Below are 21,142 nucleotides of genomic sequence, written 5' to 3' on the forward strand. Positions count from 1 at the left end.
TTTTTTGTGTTGTTGTTTTTTTTTCTTTTAATAAAGTTGACCAAGGTCTAATTTCATGAAAGGCACAAGCTCCCTAGATGCTCCAGCTCGTCCCTGAAACACAACCTGCCGTTCCCCCGTCCGCTCTGGTTATATGTGCACATGTCTGTGAATCTCAGAGGGATGTGAGGAAACAAATTCCCAATTACACAGTGTGTAATATTGCAAATTAAGACCTCTGTGTTCAAGTACTCGTGTCTCAAAGGGATACGCAAAGCAATAAATTGCACTAATTACAAAGAACTAATTACACTGTGTGCAATATGAAGAGCTTTAAAAAAATGCCAGACTAGCAGAGTCTAAGAAAAGCCCGTGACCTGGGTGTTGCCTCTGAAAACATGTAGATGTTCATATTAAAGGGGTGACACTGAGCTCGGGGCTTTTTTCAAAAACATTATTCTAGAACACTCAACACGGGAAGGAGTAAAGCGTTCAGGTTTTAACAGGCAAGCCATCAATCCCCATTAGCCTTTAACATCCAGAGATCAGCGTGCAACAACCTGGCTGATTCCTGTTCTTGAGACACACGCACACACTTACAATTTGACATCTATTAGTGACCAGATTGTCGAGTGGTTAATTTCCCATCTTTGCAGATACGTGTGCCACCCCATCAGTCTAGGACTGAATTCCACTGCAGCTTTTCTTTTCCCTGCAGTGCCTTCTGTACTTTATACTAAAGGTGAGCAAAAAGCCTTTTTTAAAAATAAAAACACCTCTATTTAGACTGACTCAAGGGGAGCGATAAAAGCTTCACAGTCGATCAGAAATGGCAGCACTAAAGAGACACCGCTGGATACCAACTTGGCCCCCTACGTCCCCTTAGTCATGCACTTTTTCCCCTGGAGACAGCTCATGTCTACCTGCAGTACTGTGCAGGAGTTGTAGAGCTTTAAGCAATAGCCTAAACATACAGGCAGAGTGATACAGGGCTGTCTTAAGTGATGAGAACACCTTGTCTTATAACAGACACGGAAACAAGAGAAACACAAGCCTATAAGCTGCCCAACGCTCAGTGGAAAGCCACGTGAGCTTTTTAGATTCCAACACAGTGTTTTACAGTATTAAATTTGCCACTTGATTGTAATTTTTGAAATAATAGTTGTTTGGATTCCACAGATAAATGAATAAAAGGGGTTTCTCACTTTTAATTTTCTTATCTGAACCTTTCTTATTCAACTCCAGCTTTAATATTTTATCCAGGGAGTCCTCTCGAGTAGGTTTGCATGATTCATAGTTCAAAAGGATCCGTTTTTACCTTAAACTGTTGCTTATAAATTGGATGGACACCTGGCTCATGCAATTTATAAGCCATTTTAGTTCCTCCCTCTTTAAGCCACCCCCTTTCTGAAAGCACACTTTCTTCTGATTGGCTAATAGCTAAATCCCTGCCACAGTGCTTGTGGGTTTCACTTCTGCATTAACATTTGATCGATCTGTAGACTTTCAGCTTTAATTTAAGGGGTTTGACGAAGTTATTGCATTAACTGTTTAGGAATTGCAGCCACTTTTATATATTGTCTCCCATTTTTAGAGGTTCAGCCAACATGCTGAAAAAAATAAGGTCTGTTTTAAGACTGATAAAAAGTGATTTGCTGCCAGAAGTCTAGAAGTCATGGACATCACCGTGTGTGTTTGTGTTTCTTCCCTTGGGATGCGCAAAGGCTGCCACCTTCAGTCGCTGCTTATTTGTGGGTCTGTATCAGACCTGTGAATCGTACGGCCCCTGGGCCACATCTGGCACTTTGGTTGTCCTGCGTGATGTCAATGGGAAATTAGGATTCGAGCATAAATAAGTATACGTTATGCAGTTTCCCATTTCAGCCACCAAAACTCGTCATCAGAGAATAGATCACTGTTTTGTTTTTTTGTGAAGTCACAGTACAATTTTGTTTTCTTTTGTTTTCAATGTAGAGTTGTTGTTTTGTTTTGTTTAAACTGGACTAATACGTATTTATTTACTGATGTCAAAGGTAGTGCTGCGTGCTTAGTTTGTGGAGAGCTGACTGCTGAGTAACTTTATGCTTGAAATCCCGGGACAAACTGTCAGGTTTTATGATCTACTTTTCAATTTTCAGATTTATTTTTATTGGTATTTAAATGATATCTAGTTATATCTATCATTGAACCCAGATGACATAGTTTTTAAAACTACAGCTGTACTTGGTGCCTTAAAAATCAGAGAAACTGCGTCGAACCAGACACTTGCCTCTGAATGGCATACCTTGGCCTCCACCAACACTGTAAGAAATCTTGGAGTCATTTTTAACCAAGATGTCCAAATATGAAGAGCTACTTTCTTTTATCTGCACAAAGCCATTGGAAACTACTCTTATTATTATCAGGTTGTTCTAAAGATTCCCTAAAAACCTCCATTTAATCCAAAATAGAGGGTACTAACAGCGCCAAGAAAGAGATGATATTTGTCCCATATTGGCCTCTCTTCATTGGCTCCCTGTTAGAGCCACAATCAAATTTATAATCCTTCTCCTCACATAAAGGGGCAGGCCCAAACTTATCTTAAAGATCTGATAGTACTGCTATATATGTTGTCCTAATAAAGCACTTTGCTGTCAGACTGCAGGGTTACTTGTAGTTGTTAGAGTTTCTAAAAGTAGAATGGGAGGCAGAGCCTTCAGCCATCAGGCCCCTCTCCTGTGGGGCTCTGTGGGGTGTTTGATTGTTTGGTATTTTTCCAGAATACTTCTGGAAATAATACCTTCAAGTGACTGAACTGAATTGAAGTGACTGAAATTGGTATTTTTGGATTGTATCGAAAGTCAGGAGGTGTTGTGTAAGTCAGTCCTAAAAATTTACCATGTTGTTAACTTCATCAGGTTGAAAGGACTGAATCACAGATAGTTTGTTTCACTTTTGGAGGCGCTTCAGACTGAACATGGTAACGCGGACTAGCACACAGCTGTCACGTGGCTCCTCTTGGGCAAAGCGTTAAAAGAGTATGGGACCTGAGAGCAGTTTTGTAAGGACATTCCCGAGCTCTTAAATCACTCATGACAAAAAAATCTGGATTTCTGCCACTGAGTAAGAAAAAAAAAAGGAAAAACTGCAGATAAAGTAATTAAACTACAAGAAAACTGGCAATAGTAGTTTGAAATTTAGCAAAAAGAGATTTTGTTCACTCTGTTTTTGGGAATGTGTTTTAAAAGATAAACTGCTTTTTTTTACCTACTTCACATTTTCATTGCCTAATTACAACATCTACTCTTAACAGTAGCAGTTTATAAAGAGATAAAAATAATATTGAACAGAACTAAGTTCAGCTTATTAATTGCCCACCCACGGTATGTATGTATAGATATATAAGTATGAGCAGTTCATAAATTAATTTATTGAAAAAGGTACAAACATTAGTCTTTATAATGTAATAGCTTACACAGCAGGACTCTATCTCCTTTCAGACTGCATTAGGCCAGGCTGAGAGTTGAGGGTCATCTATAAACCTGTTAGCTTGCCAGGCAGTTACCGCAGTTACCGTAGTTACCGCAGTCTGCCATTTTAACCATGTTTTTTCATGGTTTTAAGAAAAAAAAGACGAAAAAAAGCCCAATCTTGATCATAGAAGTGTTAAAATGGGACTGATCAGTACTGTACTAGTTAGTCCCGAAAAGGTTGATTCTGTTCACGTGGATGTAGAGTTTTCAGTGGGAGAAACGTTTCGTCAAGTGACTTCTTCAGTCTCAGCTGACTGCAGGTTTCCCCAATCTTATAAACCGTACATTTGCACAATGACTGAAACCAGCCCACTGAAGGAACAATGGGCTGTGAGGTCAGTTTCTTCATTGGTCAGTGTTGATCAGTTGTCATTATGCAAATGTACTGATTATAATTGACGAAATGTTTCTCCCACTGAAAACTCTACATCCAGACGAACAAAATCAGCTTCTTCAGGATTTCCTTACCTGGATGATTGAGCATGCATCAAGTCTTACTAGTTGGTGTTAGCCAATTAAAACCAAATGACTTACAAACACCCTCTTTAGTTGATTTTAAGGCTCCACACCCTCTGACCTTAAAGCTGGCATCACTGAAAACCCCAACACTATAGTAAATCTGTGCCACTTTAGTAGTTTTTAGTTGTGCTCCTAAGTCAGTTTAATCATAGAATAAAGAAAAGAGTCATTCTGACTCACACGTGTTTGGGCTTTCTTCAGAAGTAAAGTTCGGTTCCTGCAGGGTTAGGGTTACCACCTATGATGAAATAGACCTCTGAATCCACCATCTCACTTGTAACCTGTGATTTTGTTCTAGCCACGTACTACATAGACAAATTTTCAGGGTCTTGAAGATAAAGTCTCACATTTTGAAACTTTTCTATTAAAACAATACATTTGGGTGTTTTAAACAGGCAACAATTCTACAAGAGGGATCGGATGGTAACCAAGCCCTACACCTAACTCTGACCCTAGAGTTTAGACCCAGTGACCTGGCGCATGTTACTACGTTAATGTCTTCACTTGATTTGTTATAGGTAGTTCCAGTAGTCCTATGGCAGATAGTACCGCTCTCACACGGCTCTTGTTTCAACACGAGGGAGGCAGCCTGCGCTGAGACAGACGATATTGACAGCTTAAATCTACAAATCAGACTGCCTTCAAAAACTGCACGAGTGTACTGGCTAGTATGCATGACGTAATTTGTTTTAGAAAAGAAAAACTATTCAAGGCATTTATCTGTCCTGTTGTTGTTTAGTCAGATTCTTAGTTACATGCTGTTGCCAGTCTGTCTCCAGCAGCGTGGGTATTACAAAGCACTGTGTTTGTCCAATAAAAGTGACCTATGGGGTCAGGAGCGGCGCCTAATGATTTTCCTCAACCTGCCTGTGGTTTTAGAAGGCAAACCGCAGAGCTGTCGGCCGCTCCTACCTCTTGATTGCTCTGAGATTACTTTCCTCACAGCACAGACAGGCAATCACTCCTCCTCCACCTCCCCGTCTCCCACTCTCTCCTTACTGTCTGTCGCTCAGTCGATCTGCATGGCCCAAACATTTAAACATGGATACCTGTCTCTTTTGGATATTAGTGCAAATGTAGCAGCGGCACCAAACGTCTTCATGCTTGAGAAGCACAGTTAGGATTTCTTTTTTTTCCTTTTTTTTTTTTTAATCTTTTGTTTCAATTCTGCAGAAGATAAGATGACTCAGTCCAATTAGGCGTTGTTTTCTTTCTCTCTCAGTAAAATAACAGATAAATCCCTTGGGGTGTTTTGAAGGCACTGTTCATACTGTGTAAGTGACAGTCTAATAAGACGGCTTTGTAAGATGAATTGCCCCCATCGTATAAATGGCCCACTTAATGCAGCTGGCGCGTTCTACCACTGCAAACAGGGGAAGGGGGGGAAAAAAACTGCTTACAACAAATATGGGCTGCACACTGCAGAGATGCAAGGTTTCATTACAGATGCAGCAGGACAAAAGGATGGATGGGATTTAGCGAAAAGCTAGTGTCCTAAAAATGTTTTGGTTCCAGGTTTGTAGCTCTGTGAAATGCCTTCGTCTGGTTATCTTGGTATTTTCAGAGTGGCCCATTCCAGCTGAGGCTGGTCTGAGAGCAGAACATACTGTGGCAGACCTGGGAAAATTGCACCTATGAGGACGGCAAACATAAAAGTGAAAGATATGGACTTTGTACAGGATAGGTCAAGGAGAGAAAATGTCTTACTTGGATGATCTCACATCGATACAAAGGGATTTGGCATCAAATTACATCGCTGATATTATTCAAAGCAGCGATGGACCGTAAAACAGTCAGTAAATAGAAACAGTTTCTGTGGAAAATAAAAACTGCTTAAAGAAATACTGCAAAGTAGAAGCGATTGAAATACTTTGAATACAAAGAGCATGTTAAAAGAACGGTTTATGACGTGATTAAGGATATAAAGATAGAATAGAAACTTAAGCATCTGTCTAATATAAACCCAGTAGTGTAGCCATAGTGTAGCAAATGCTACACTAGCAGATTGGTGGCTGCTGTGCTGCCATTAGCATTAGTATCAGAGAGGGAATTAAAGCCTCGCAGAACCTTTGCTGGAATAAATATGATGTTCAAACAGCATATTGCTGCCAAATGGACCAATCAGTTGTTGTGTTCTGCATCATAAAGACGTATAATTATATTTCTGAGTAGGTGAACATCTGTGATCAGATGCAGATATTTTAGCCTGATCAGCTGTTCATTGGTTTTGACCGATCAGCTATTCCAGAGTGTCTCTGCTTAAATACCTTACCTGTGCAGTCCCATATGAAGGTGTGCTAGGTAGAGTGAAAAATATGATATATTGTTTGACCTCACAGGCATAATGTACTCTGTGACCAATAATCACTCTGCTATGAGTGAGTTTGCATATTGTCAGCATTGTACACTCACACTAATGATGTCATGGTTTTCTATTGATCAGCAGCTGGTAGTGAAAATGTGCTAAGAAGAGTAGGAGTTTTCCACCATAGCCAGAAAGAAAGAAACAAGCTAGCAAAGGGAACTAAACACTGATCTGAATCATATTACGCCACCAGCAGCACTCAGTCGGTAGAAAATCTGTTTGTTTGTTTATTTGTTTGTTTGTTTGTTTGTTTGTTTGTTTTAAACAACTGCATTAAAATGCTAGAAAAGTCTGTTTCATCTACGATTGATTCACTTTTTTATTAAATATACACGTCTTTTGAGAGATTTTGAGAGATAAATACATTTAATTCTCAAAAACGGGGATTGACAGTGGCTTGGCAACAGCAGTCTTCACACTTGGAGTTCTCTTTCGTTTCCCAACTAAAACACTGGAGAGATGTCTTTCTCCCATACCCACTAGAGATCCAGTGCAGGTGCAGGGCAGCACTTGTTCAATGGAAACTCTCTTGTCGCAGACAGCCTGTGTCAGTATTTTTCCCCCATTAGCAAGCCAGATGGACACGCACGCACGCGCAATCTCACTAACACACACACCGACAAGGCAGACAACTGGCCACGCGAAGTGATTTAAGGCAAGTATTATCAGAGTGTTATAGGTCATTGTCTAAATGAAGCGTGGTCGAACAGTGGCGGTCTCATTTCCACCACCTGACCTTTTCGTGCTAGATGCTGGCAGGATGAGCAAGCTACATAGCTGACATTAATGACCCGCTCCCTCTCTTCTTTCTCTGTTTCTCTCCTTGTGTGACCATGATTTTATCACTCTTTTTTTCTGCTCTCTCTGCGTTTCAATCCTGTTGTTCAGCAAATTCTAGAGTGAACTTGTGAAAAATAAATTGGGCATTTTCTGTCAAAGAAGTTGGCTTTCTGTGTTGCTGAACAGCGTTATACTGAAGGAATAGTTTTCTATAGTGATTAAAATTAGTTGGTCAGAAAGTTGAATTGCTTTAAAACTGAAAGTCACCCGATGATGATGATAGCTGTGGTTGCAAAAATGCTTTTGGGCCTATAGAGGTTTACGGGAAAACAGATTTCTGTCTTCACTTCTGGAAACAACTCTTCTGTTCATTGGCTCAGTCACTCGTTTTGGGCCATATCGGTATGAAACTGCACGTTTATTGGCTAATGAGTTGTCATTAACCAACAAGCATGTGGATCCACAGTCAAACTCACTCCTTCTCGTCACACCCAGTTTTTTGCAGCCACAATGGCGACCACAGAAATGCTCATCTCAAAGCTTCAAACAGGAATTTGGAAACAATGGGTGACGTCACAGTAGCTGCGTCCATCTTTTACACGGTATGTGACATTTACACTTTATCCTTTACGTTTGTACATTTGTTTAAATAAAAACATTGCTTAATTTTAACTTTATTTTAAAATATAAACTTGCTGCTGCTATTTCAGTTGATAGCTACATCCAGTAGATTTGGCTTCCAAATGTTTATATTTCACCAGTTCTAATCTTTTTTTTTATATGTACTTGGACTCATTGGTACAATCGCGTGTATTAAATAACCTCTTTTATGAACTCTGTTTTACCAGCCAAGCTAACAGGTGCTGCATGTAGGACAGGTTGTAACTTGTAGATGACTAGCATGCTAGCAGTTAGTTTCATGCTCATTTTTTTTTAATTTGACCTTTTTAATAGAAAAGTATGTGTCAGTATGGGTTACAGATATTTAGGACGCCATGCAAACACCAGGCTAATCTACTTTCTTGTCCTTTTTAAAAAAGAAATATTTCAAAACTTTTAGATTATCATATTTTAAAAAAAGATTTCATTTATTAATCTTTGTTTGTTTTTGAATTTTTAACTGTGCCCATTGTTTGAATGGTTGTGATTCAGTTATGATGCAAAAAGTCACTTATAGCACATCAACACATTATTATCCCTACAGCCTAAAGATGGAAAAGTCATGCACATCAGGAGGCAAATTTAATTGGTTGATCAGCCATGTCACGCCCTTAGGCAAGACCCCATTACTCTAGTAATAGTCTGTCTACATGACTGGACCCAGACTTCATGATAATGTAGACTGGGACATTGGAATCTTGTCATCTACACCGGGTCCAATTCAATTCCAGATCTATTCCAATGGCAAATCACAAACACTTGCAATAGTTCTCTTAAGTTAGTAACGTATGCTATCTGCACAATAGAGCTATATCAGCATTTTAAAAGGTAAGATGTTAAAAAAAGACTATATAACTAGCTAATACAAACATTATAGTGGATTATAGATGTAGATGTTAGACATGCTAATTGACACCAGATTAAGCTAGCAACACATAATTAGTTGCTCCAAGTTACTTTTAAATGCAAATTATTTTTTAACCATAGCTTTTTGCTGAGTTGACCAAATTTAATATTAGCCAGTACTGCATCTGTAATATGATGGCATGTGTTTGTCTGGTCAGCTGATAAAACGATAACTGCACAACAGTCGTGGAAACAAGTAGCGGTTTTTGTGATATATAGTTATAAATAAAATACTTTTATTTGAGACGTCTTGTAAACACTGTTTTTAGGCTTCGTGGTCTTGTTGACAGTTACCTGTATTGTATTTCTGCTCTGCCAACAGAACGTCGAGGAACCAAATGAGACTGAAGACACAAGGTAAGTTTAAAATATGACAGCGGCTCTAAGAAAATATTACATAGAGGCTAAATAAATATGTGTGTTGGCATACTAATACTGTATTACAGGGTAATAAAAAAAATCATCTCCTAATGCATTTACCTGGCTAAGCTTACACAGGCATGTCTAACATTTACTGTCTTTTTCTCTCTGCTATCTCTCTCCGCTCAGGAACCACAGGAGGATTCAGCCTGAAGACTCTGCAGTGAGACGGCGCCCTGACCCTGAGATTCATCTCCAAGAGTTTTTCAAGCTTTACCCGCTTCTTCTTTTTAATAAACCAAACATTATGCTTCCCAGTGGTCTGGTTTTTTTTGTAAGGGAAAAAAGAAGTTCTGATGCAGTGCTTGTACATAATTCATTTACAGATTTGTTGTTGTCTTAATCCATAGCTAAGATTGTTCTTCCTAAATTAAGCCAACCGTTTTTCTCCTCTGTGTCGGTGGGATAGCTGCACATGTATACTGTTAACTCTGAGTGAGTGGAGCGTCCCCATGCAGCACAGCACTAACAGGAAGACTGTATATGAGGATAACAGCAGGGAAAGACACAAACTGTGTAACATGCTATTCATTTTGCCTGGTTTATTAGACATGTAAATAATTAATTCGCTGTGATAACTAATTGCACAGTAAAAAAAACTAAACTAGCATAAATGAAATGTGTTTATATGTCAAAGGCTGGCTGTTAGAAAGTCCAAAAGGAAAAACAAAGTCCGACAGGAGAAATAAAGCTGGAAAAATACTGACGCATGGAACGACGAGGAAATGCATGAGAGATGTATATAAACACTCTGACAAGGACTAAGGGGGAGACAGCACTGTATATACAAAAAAGGAAAAACAAGACACAGCTAAATAGAATCAGAAAACTAGATAAAGAGGAAGTAGGACTATCAAAATAAAGCAGGAAGTAACATGGCAGATAAAAAAAATCTACCACAGAGATTTGACAAAATATGGTTAACTTAGCATTAAACTTATGATTAATTATAACCCATGAATCTACATAGAAACTAGTGTTCCAAAACATCTAGAAATACTACAAGATTACTCAGAGAAATATACAGAAAATCAAATCCAGACCTGAATCAAAACTAGAAATGGAATTGAAACAAAAAACAAATGAATCTAAAAAGTCTAAAATCAGATTAAAAAAAACTAAACTAAGGACTGAGAACAACAAAACTGCTAGACTGTGACAAATTATGTATATCCACCCTAAAATGCCTTCATGTTTTCCCATTTAGAAGCAGAATTTACACCAGCAGGACAAAGAAATTCTGCGATTTTCTCTTTGAATAGCTTTTACAGCTGATTCTGAAACTGTTATCAACTGTTATCTGCCACCACCTGTTTCACAAAAAACAAAACAATAAACGTGGGCTATTACTTTGTTAAGCGAGTTAATTTTCATTTCTTTTAATAAGTTATACACAAAAGGTGTGACTTATTTCAAGCACTTTATTACTTAATCTTTTGTCCTAGGCAGTCTTATTTCTAGTGATGCAAAATTCCTCTGTTCTTTCAATAATCTGTTGGGTCTACTTTTAGAGTAAAGCAGAGTGTTTAAACCGCCACGTTTGTTTGCTCTTATATCAACTGCTGATAGCAAGAATGTTGACTTTGATTCCCATTTATATGAAAATGTCAGAGATAATTGCTTCAACATTTTCATTTCAGATTCTTAATCAAGTGTTTGAAAGCAATAAGCATCAATATATGGGTGTTTTTCCATGCATCTAGTGTATATGCATACATATTTGAATGATCTGCTACAAATGCCACATCTTCCCAATATTGTGCTCAGTATAATAAATCTTAAAAGCTGCGGGAGTTTAATGTCTCTTCTACTCATTGCATCACCAGAGGAGCAAACAGAGTACCAATAAAGCAGTGAAAACCAATAATGAGTCAATAATATATGCTCAGTGAGATATTAGTCAGCCTATTCCTCTCTCCCTGCAGACTGCGGAGCTCTGCCGTGTTTGTCTTCTGCGGCTGATGCTAATGATGATGATGGAGGCAATGGTGGCGAGGACGCCAACAACGCCCATCCCTTCTACCCAGGCCTGCAGTTCTGCGCCAGCCGGTACACAGACCGAATATATCTTTACTCCAAGGTACCGCCGCCTGTCTGTTTGATTGTGCATATTTGATCATAGACTGAGCTCATAAGGGAACCAGAGAATTTGTGTGTGTTTTCACAATAATTCTTGTTCCTCTCAAGGTTGTGCCATTACAGGAAACGTTGCACCTGCCTATATTGTCCATCTGTGCCAAAGAATTACTCTGAGCTTAAATGCAAGTCAGTGTTTAACTCACAGTGAGATTCAGTCGTTTTGTGTTTTCTGCCACTCTGTGCTGCACACCTTGTCTTTTATTTTAGGTTCTCTAAGGGCCAGAAACAAATTGGTGTGATAGCACAACGGCAAAAAAAAAAAACAGTGGTGGAAATTCAGCAGTTGATGTACTAACTGTTTGCTTATGAACCCGTGATGGCAAAGGGAATCTACCAAGAGGGCTGCCAGTAAGGGGTCAAGTGGTTTCACTGGGTGAAACACCATGGCAATTCAGGTCCATGGGATGGAGCAGAAGGAGATTTGGCTTGTTCTGATATGAGGGCAAATTCTTCTCTTAGAAACTGAAGGGGATTTCATTGGAGGTTGGGGCATCAGTTATCTGGATAATTCTCAGAGCTCAGGTGGAGTGCAGGATTCATCCAGATATTGAAAATGGCTGGACAAAGCTGGACTGCACAGATGCACAGATCATGGCAGTGCAGGAAAAAGCTCCAAGCACAAGATATACTACACTACGGCAAAACCCAAGGTGCAGTTTGTGCAGAGATGCTCCGGAAATAATTCAGCACATTACAGAAGGGTGCAAGACGCTGGCAGGCAGGGCACACAGTACATGGAGCATCATAGCCAAGTAGCGGGCATAGGATACAGGAAGATCTGTGCCCCCTAGGGTGGTCCTGTGGGACTTCCAGAGTCAGAAGGTCAAACTGGTGATGCCTAACCAATTGGACATAGTAGTGGTGGCCAAACAGAGGAAGAAGACAATCACTGTTGTTGCTGAACAACAGGATCTTGCCAAGTTTAACAATGACTCCCACCTGTGCTGTGTTCCAACACGGTGCCAGTCCAAACTGCTGCTGGAGTACAGGAAGGCATGTTCGGAGGCAGCTATAAAAGTAATGGAAGGAGTGTAAAGGTGAGAATAGGGACACCAAACAAAGGGACTGAAGATGAAGGGTAAAAGAAGAGAGCGGCCTGATATGCATGGATGCAGGGAAGGAGGGCATGCAGAAAGTTGGTGTGACTGAAGGAGATGTGAGGGCAGGGTGGAGGCAGATGATCCACTATGGTGACCCTAACACACACAACCCCAAAGAAGAAGAACCCAAGCGAGTTACTATCTGACCCACAGCTGCCTGTGAGCAGCTGGTTCATTTGTTTTGGTGATTCTGAACAAGATCATAAGACATTATTCTAACACTGACTTAATTAATACCTGTATTCTGACAGACATTTCTCGATGTTTTGCAGTAAATCCATAAGTTTCAAGTATTAAAAAAGCAAGTTACTTGACAGTTGACTTGTGATATTGCACAGCTCTGTGTGAACTGTGGAAGAGTTGTAGCTAAGAGTTTAATTATAACTCTTTTTCAAACATTTTTTTGCCAGCTTCTATTATTTCATGAGCCTTTTCATACTGGGACAGGATTTTCCCTGGATCTGTCATGGACATAAGTGAATTCAACTTGAATTTTCAAATACAACACATTGTCGTGTTGTGACGGTGACAGGCTGTGACTGGCTAACTAAATTGCAGCAGAAAATAAAAATATTTTCCTGCCACAAACAAAAGTACAAATAACAGGCAAAGTACCACGTTATGTTTTTGTTATGTTTTTGTTTTTTGCGTGCACAACAGTTTGGGTAGTTTAGTTAGTAGCTTAATAACCCACATCATGATTTTCAGCTGCGTTCCTCCCCTGCGCAGTACTTGTTGGCTGATAAATACTCTTATAACACTTTGTCTTATATTTCTATAAGACAAAGCTTTTAAAAAATGCTTCTTTTTCTTGTGCTGCATTAAATGTGAGGAGACGGCAGCTCCTCTTACTCTAAGTGAAAGTCAGACGTGTGGTGTAATATCCTCCATTTCAATTCTTGCAACAAAAAAATAGCTAAAAAGCCAAAAAAGTACACATAAAGGTGTGATGTCCACTTAATGTTTTCTTTTATATCCTCATGTTCTAGTGAAATTTACCTGATTCCATGTTCAAGATCTGCTCAGGTTTGAGCTGCAAATAATCGTTTTTAATCATTTAATCTGCAGCGTTATCAGTGTAACCAGCTGTTCTGGTCAAAGTTTAAGAAGAAAAAAAGTAGTTGCGATTAAAACAGGTGCAGTTAATTAGTGTAGAAACAACATAAAAGGCAGTTTTAACGAGCTTTTAACGAACAGGAAAAAACAGGCTATAATGAAAGCTACATGATGCTTGATATGCACCTTTATTAACCTTTGCTGCATTTTCAATTCTTCTCTTAGCATTACAACACTTTAACAAGCTAACTGCTAGTAAAAACTGGTAAAAAGTAATATCTGTGCTTCACCACTAGTGACTGGACGTCCTGTGTCCTGCCTCTTGGTTGTGCTACCCAGACCTAAACCACATACAGTATGTCCAGTGGTGCAAATATATTTGAAACTGACTATTTTCTGCTCCAAAGGGAATGCTGGAGAAACGATCCCAGCATGATTCTCCCCAAATTTTCCAAAACGAGTAACAAAGGCCGTCGTGCTGGCTCCACACTAACTCCATCACATGCTGCCTTTTCCCCTCCTCTGTGCTGTGTGTGCATTACTGCTGAAGCATTCAAGTCAATTTCAGTAATGGATTTCTTCCAAAGACATAAGAAAAAAATATTTTATTAATAATGCTGAGATTTGTTAAGGGTTTATTTCAGCCAATTACTCTTGTATTGATCTTCCTTTTGCCTCTCAAAAATAGTAAAGCAGCAACCTTCGCCGCCTCTGTGGACCAGGCTCCTTTGCTGTGGAGTAAAAGGTGAAAGAAAAGCTTTTTAAATCCATTCATATCCCTCCGTTCAATACAAATTAAAGGTTTAGGATTTACCAGCGTATTGCCAATATGATTTAATAAGGTGCCACCAGTTTCCAAGCCGCCTTCTAACGTTTCCTCTTTTATCTACACTTCTCCTGTATTTGTCAGCAGCCAGTAAAGCGGTCGTCTAAGGATTTTATTTAATATATTTGGTGCACAAAAGGTTATTCCTAAAGTAAAAACTGAAGGAGGCAGCCGAACAGTTTTAAATATTGAACTTGACATACCAAAATAACCCTGTATATGGCATCTGGGTTTTTTTGGCTGGGCCAACAAAAAGTTTGCATTCGTATTAGTACTAGTATTACTTATGGCTCAGTCATGCAGGTGTAGAGACTGGTCAGTAAAACCCTGGCAACCACTGGTCGCTAGGGAAAAATCTATATTCCCCAGCTGGTTGGAAGTTTTGGAAAACAAACATCACCAGAAACCTCTTTGGGTTTGCGTAGTTGCTAGCAGGTTGCTGCAATCGCTTATAGTTTGCATGGAAGACACAGATTTGTCTGCAAAAACTCGTTAAGTAGTTGTGAAACTTGAATAAGGGTGCAGAGACTGCTCTTCAAGATTCAAGTTAAACATTTTGAAACATATTCTCTGCTTCTGGTTTGCATCAAATTCTTCACAGTGTTAGCGCGTGTCTTAGCGAGTAGTTGGCAAGTGTGGAGACAAGTTGAAGTTGGAGTCTTCCATACAAAATACAGGCAATTGCAGCAATCTGATAGCAACCAAAACAACCACAAGGAGGTTTTCGATGTAACACCTTCTTTCAACAATTTCATTTAATGACAGCATCTTCGCCGACCAATCATTTTTCTATGTAGTCTCTGACTGGTCTGTGTGACTGGAGGCCTTAGTATGACCAGTAATGTGGGTTTTAAATGTTACTGTTATCACTGAGTCAGTTCAATGTCATGATAGCTTCCATCTATCCAATTTCTGCCACTTATCTGGGTCACAGGAGCAGCAGTCTAATCAGATATGCCCAGACCTCTTTCTCTCCAGCTACCCCCTCCAGCTCTTCTGTAGGACACTGAAGATTTTATGCCTGATAAACCTCACATAGTAGGTGTCCAGGAAGCGCTAGAGGACACTGCCGGATTTTTGGCACTGCACTCACAGCTTTGATCCTGATAAAATCCTAATTTATCTGGACTTTTGTCCTGGCACAGCCATTTATGAGGTTTAGGTGGCACATAGGTTTGGATAGCTTTTTCATCATTTAAAAACTACATTTTGCATTTACTCGGATAATTTTTCTCGAATTTTAATTTTTAGTGAAACAATTATGCAAAAATCTAAGAAATCGCCTTGAGGCGACTTTTGTTGTGATTTGGCGCTATATAAATAAAATTGAATTGAATTGAAATCAGGGAGGAAGTACTTTATATACTTTTTCACAGCACTATAAACATATTTTGCTGGAACCTGCCTGCTAGAAATCTGAGTAAATCATGTTTCTATGATTGACAGAGGGAAACTTTTACAAATACACGTGCAGCAGCCAAAATAACAGTCACCGGTAACACGTTATATTTGAAATGAACTGCGATAACGGGCCGAGATGACACTTTCTTATTTCTTCCCATCTGGTTTTGACTGCTTCTTCAGTGCTGATGCAGAGGTTCTGTCTGAGTGGCGACGGCTATCGTTCAGGAGAATCAGCACTAATATAAATGGCCTAATAGTAACCCATGAGGCACTTTTATTTGAAGAGTTCAGGTGTTTTGTTCAGTATTCAAGCCAAATGTTCTTTTAGCGCCTTCCACTATTGAAGCTTGTGGCGCGTCCTTCCACCAGCAGACTAATACAAGCAAGTTTAACTGCAGTATGGCTCTGATTACACTCCTGTGCATTCTTGGCACTCCCCTCGAGTGCCACTTGCCAACAGACCTTTGTATTGATCACGTTGTGATACTTAACGCCCTTTTGCTTCATTCATGAGGGATCAAGTTCCTTCCCCACTGACTCAGATAAGAGACAAGAGGGTTTTACATAAAGAAGAGCAAGACGCTGAACTGAATCACCAGTGGAATCTTAACCTGACAGCAATAGACAAGTGTCATGTACGCGTGGCTGAGACGATAAGCTGAGGAGATAAATGTCTCCCGCTGTCGTTTAAATGATAAAGTGGAGGAATTCTGGCTGGAAAGCTGTCACATTGGGATAATCCTGGACAAGGCAAAGTATTCACACAGGGGCTACTCGAGGCACAATCAGAGGAAGATTTGTCACAGAGGCTTGAATGAGAAATATTGAGAGTATTAGTAATTTTATATCCATTTACTACACAGCAAACAGTTGTTTTATTCAAGGGTTCACTGGCCCTACTCTTTGGTGGGTGGGTTCTTTGACTCCTGTCAAGACCAGGAAGAGCTGATAAGTGTGGTGAAGAACCTGAGGATAGTTCAGAAACGCCATATGTTGGACTACAATTACTTTGGCATGTTGTGATTTCTCAGACTTTTCTTGCGCTGTTGTTACATGTGACAGGCCACTGAATAATGGAGCAGTATAGCAATCCACATTTGTCAGGACCTGCACACATCGATGACTGTTTTATTCTTAGAATATCTGGAAAGACTTCAGTACCTATACGTTCATCAGGCTTTTGGATGTGCATGTGGAGTTTTAGTGACAGCAGAGAAGTGCAGAACAAAGACTTTGAAGAGAAAAATGAGTCAATTAACCATAAGCTGTGTGTTAATGATAGACCCTTGGTTATTGAAACTGGATGCAACCATATTTTTAGAAGCCAGTGCAACGTGAGCCTGATGAGCGAACACCAGAGACTGTGTATAAGTGATGAACGTACCTACAATGACGTCGCCTAAAGGTTTTCTGTTTCCCGTTTTCACTGTCGTCATCTTAGCTTTTTGGAACCAAACATCAGGAGTGACTGTAAACAGAGAGATACTGTACTCTCGTATACTAGCAGCCTGTTATGAAGCCAAAACATCTTTATCATCCATCTGGACACTAAAGAAGAGTTTCATTTTATAAACTACACATTTTGATTAATAAGACTTGAAACTAGAAACTGAAGTCATGAACTTAAGGCACAGGTCAGAGGAGCTAAGACCATTTACCCATGGACTCAGAATGGCCACACCTAAAAAACAGTTTTTTGGGTTCTTCTTGACACGATATTTCAAAAAAAGTAAAAAATGAGTATGCATGGTCACAATACATGATCCTAGCTGATAAATAAAACAAAGTCAGTTATTTTAGCACATTTGTAAAGCTGATAGTGAACAGAGTTGATGCTAACACTGCTAATATCCACAATAAACCAATGTCTTGAGCCACCCCACATTTGTTTATAGTTTGCTTCAAAGGAGCTTATTGCTCAAGTGATCTTGCATTAAAAAAGCATAAAAAGTCTCCTAATTCAAGGGATGTTTTTTCTTTGTCTTCACATAACAGAATCAATCCTGAGATACTTTGTTACCATGTAAAATAGTAACAAAGTATCAATTTTCTTTCCCATTTCTTTACTTGAAACTGAAAAAAGTCACAGATTACACCGTCTGATTGGCATGAAATAGTCTGCACCACGATTGCCTCACATTATTTTTATATTACTGAGCAGGTTTCTCCATGCTATCACTGGTAGCAATGCTTGGCTAAAACATTAATTATTTCAAGTAATGGGCATTAATCTGTCTGTCAGATTTAGTCACTCATGAAAGCTAACCCCTGTATTTGGTATGTGTGTGTATACGTATGTAAAACTGTGGTCAGAAATTTACATCCACTCCTCATTAGTATGAATTTCATGGTCATTTTGGGCTTTCGTGATTTCTTTGAGCAGTCCTTTTTAGTGGTAGAATGATTGGACAGCAAACATCTTTATTGACTTAAGAATTGGATGCATAGGTTTAAATATATTTCAGATGTCCTATAATCAGGAGTACAAATTATACATACACTTAAATAAATAGTGCTGGAGGCACGCTGGATGTGGATCATTTGGTTTCTGTGGAATATAAAGTGGGGTGCAGTGGACTGTCTTTGTTTGAGGACATCATGTGGAATTTTGAGTTTAGGAGCCGGGTTAATGCCTGGGGCGTTCCTGAGCATTCTTTGCGGTGTGACAGGGTGCATTGTCATAGGGGGATGTGCTTCTTCTGCAGCATTGTTTAGGTGGGTGGTACATGTTAAAGTATGTCCAAGTATTGTAAATACCACCAGGACCAAGGGCTTCTCAGCAGCATATGGCTTTGCAAAGAGATGACCATTAAAAGCAACTGTCAGTGGTTTTAATGTTTTGGCTGATCATCATTTTATTCAACCTGAAAATAAACATACTTCTTTTATTTATATAATAATAATAATAATAATAATAATAATAATAATAATATCTTATGTTTGAATGAAACCAATATTTTCAGTTGCTTTCCTCATGAGCTTGTTAGTGGGAAGCATAGTGTGCCTCTTTTCAGTCACATCTAGCGGGGCTCTAATCCTGCTTCATGCTGTTACAGCACAACTCGCTCCACCATTCCCCTGACTCTCCATGATATTTATTTTACCATAATCCAAATAAACACATGGGCGTCTTTGCACTGCGAGTACAGCGCAAGAGGAAAAAAAAACTTCCTAATGTTGATTTGTATCTCCAAATCCATGTGCCGGCTGCCGGCAGGTATTAACCTTTAGGCTTTATCCTTTCTCCTGCCTCCTGCCTGTCCTCTCCGACCATCATCTTCATGCCTGACGTGGCTCTGAGAGCTGAAACCAGATTGTGGCTTTTACCTGAATCCGCCCATCAGCCTCTTTCTTGTTTGGTACAGTCGATGTTGTTTGATTGAAGTTAACTCTGAGGGTAAGTGGCTTGTCAGTCTTCAAATTGGCAGTAGTTAGTGCTAATGAAGCAGTAATAACCTGGTAAATGTTCTTTATTGTGGTTATTTTTTACAGTGATTATGCAGATGCTTCCAAGCCGCTGCGGTATGATTACCTATAATTACAGTGAGGTATATTCTTATGGGTTTATTCCTGGTTTTTTATCCTCTTCATAATGCTCATTATTTTTGTTACTAATGCATGCATGCATGCTGTCACAAGAGAAACAGGATCTTCAAACATATGTTAGAATAAAGGTGGATAAAACAAGCAAGATCACTAATGAGCTCCTTGGTTACCACAGGAATTACCATGGCAACCAATAAAGAAAGAAAGTGTGGCCAGATTACAGAATTTAAATGAAACTAAATTCAAGTTCTGTAAGTTGATAATTAAAAATCTGATTGCTCTGCAGACAATCCCTAAAGTTTTGGTGCAGAATGAGCTACAGCACACAATGAAACTAATTGCATGTGAACGCTGCAAAACTGTATATTCGGTTTCTAATTACAGACAGTTTAGGTCCTGCAGTTACTTTTTATTTTCCGCACGGGAGTTGTACAGAAGAAGTAGATAGTTGTACTGTTGCTCTATGGCTCTGTGAGGATTAAAGAGCGTTTAATTCATGGCTATTTCACTAAGAGTCTCTGAGAGTTTTATAGGTGAGAGCAACACATCCAGGTATTTTGGCCTTTTTTCAGCTTCTGAAATACGTCATGGCAGAATTGTTTGAGAAACCGCAGTAAACAAATTGCTAAAATTATAATAGTTAACAGGGGTCTTGCAAGTTAACTAGCACCCTGCAGTCCACTTGTTAACATTTACGTATTGATACTGTTATTATACTGCTTTCAGATCCAAGCCTGTCTCTTCAACAGGCTTCAGTGCCGTGTCCCTTGGTTTATAATAAGCCCAAGTCCTAAAGAACTATTCAGTTGTAGTTTGAACCCTGTAAAGCTTTTTATTAGCGCTGTTCATGGGCTGCAAACTTTCAAGCTAAGTTTAAAATGTCAGCATTAATTACAGCCCTCACGCTCGCTGAGTCCTAATGCTTCAGAGCAGATGACTAAAAATGAAGTTTTCAGTCTGGAGATTAAGCTTGGGATCAAAACTTTCTGATATCAAATAATTCAAATGATACAGCAACATATGAATTACCTGTAGTTGGGCATACGATGGGACCTGGTACCTGTACCTCACTTATTGACCCTCACTGTGCACTTTCATTGGAAACATTTAACTTAAACCTTTTAAATGAGGTCACCGCTGTGTTTGGAGTAGCATTATGATAAGCAGGCATGGCCAGTGGACAGCTACTCTCCTGAACCCTTCAAAAACTCACTAGTATTAGTTTTTCATCCTCCTTGCTGTCTGGAGTTAGTTTATGTAATTACAGGCCACTTTTACAGGCCGCTTGTCTTGATCCAAACAGCTCTGTGGCTCTTCTGAGAGGAGAGGACACTGATCTCATTTAACTTTACTTACTTCCCATGTCTCCTGATAACAGAGCGTTGTAATCCACAAGCTTTTTACGTCATCCTTGCAAGAGAGTCTCCACATGAAAAGCGGTGCTTTAAGCTAAATCGATACACTGTTTCCTCTCCTCTAAACTTCATTAAGCATAGACATTGCAGTATTCTCAGCCCAGGTGTCCAGCACCCAGAGAGAAGAGAACTGATTGTAAGAACTGGGAGGATACAGTGCAGGACAAGCATTTGACTATGGCTCTCATTAATGTCTGCTATCTAAAAGAGAAATGCACGGCATTACAAGAAATTATTCTGTTGTAGCTAATGAGAAAAAAGAAAGTTCACACAGAGACGCCCACCTTCTCTGACACATAGTTAACATTTATTTGATAGCGTCGGCAAGGTTCTTTGCGATGTATCCCTCCTCCTTAGCTTGAAGTTATATAACCACAGTATTGTCCTGACATTTCTCCTCATCGGGCGAGTGAAACAACGGCGCTGCCTCGTGATTCGCTCCAATGCACGCTCGGCGAACGGTTGTATCTCTGTTTGCTTCGGTTACACCAGTGAGTCAGCGGCAGAATCCCACG

The 21,142-nt window shown here is 39.5% G+C and overlaps 1 protein-coding gene across 4 annotated transcripts in view; it reads left to right on the forward strand.

The window, feature by feature from the left end:
- zranb3 (zinc finger, RAN-binding domain containing 3) overlaps window positions 1-21,142 on the forward strand; it is a 128,700-nt gene that overhangs the window by 68,715 nt on the left and 38,843 nt on the right. For all 4 annotated transcript variants that reach the window (XM_026158746.2, XM_026158745.2, XM_026158744.2 and 1 more), the window contains exon 15: window positions 11,067-11,221. In XM_026158746.2, coding sequence (XP_026014531.2) covers window positions 11,067-11,221 — 155 coding nt within the window. The remainder of the gene's footprint in view (window positions 1-11,066; window positions 11,222-21,142) is intronic.

Source organism: Astatotilapia calliptera, chromosome 23, assembly GCF_964374335.1.
Source record: "Astatotilapia calliptera chromosome 23, fAstCal68.1, whole genome shotgun sequence".
In the NCBI taxonomy this organism is placed as follows: Eukaryota; Metazoa; Chordata; class Actinopteri; order Cichliformes; family Cichlidae; genus Astatotilapia; species Astatotilapia calliptera.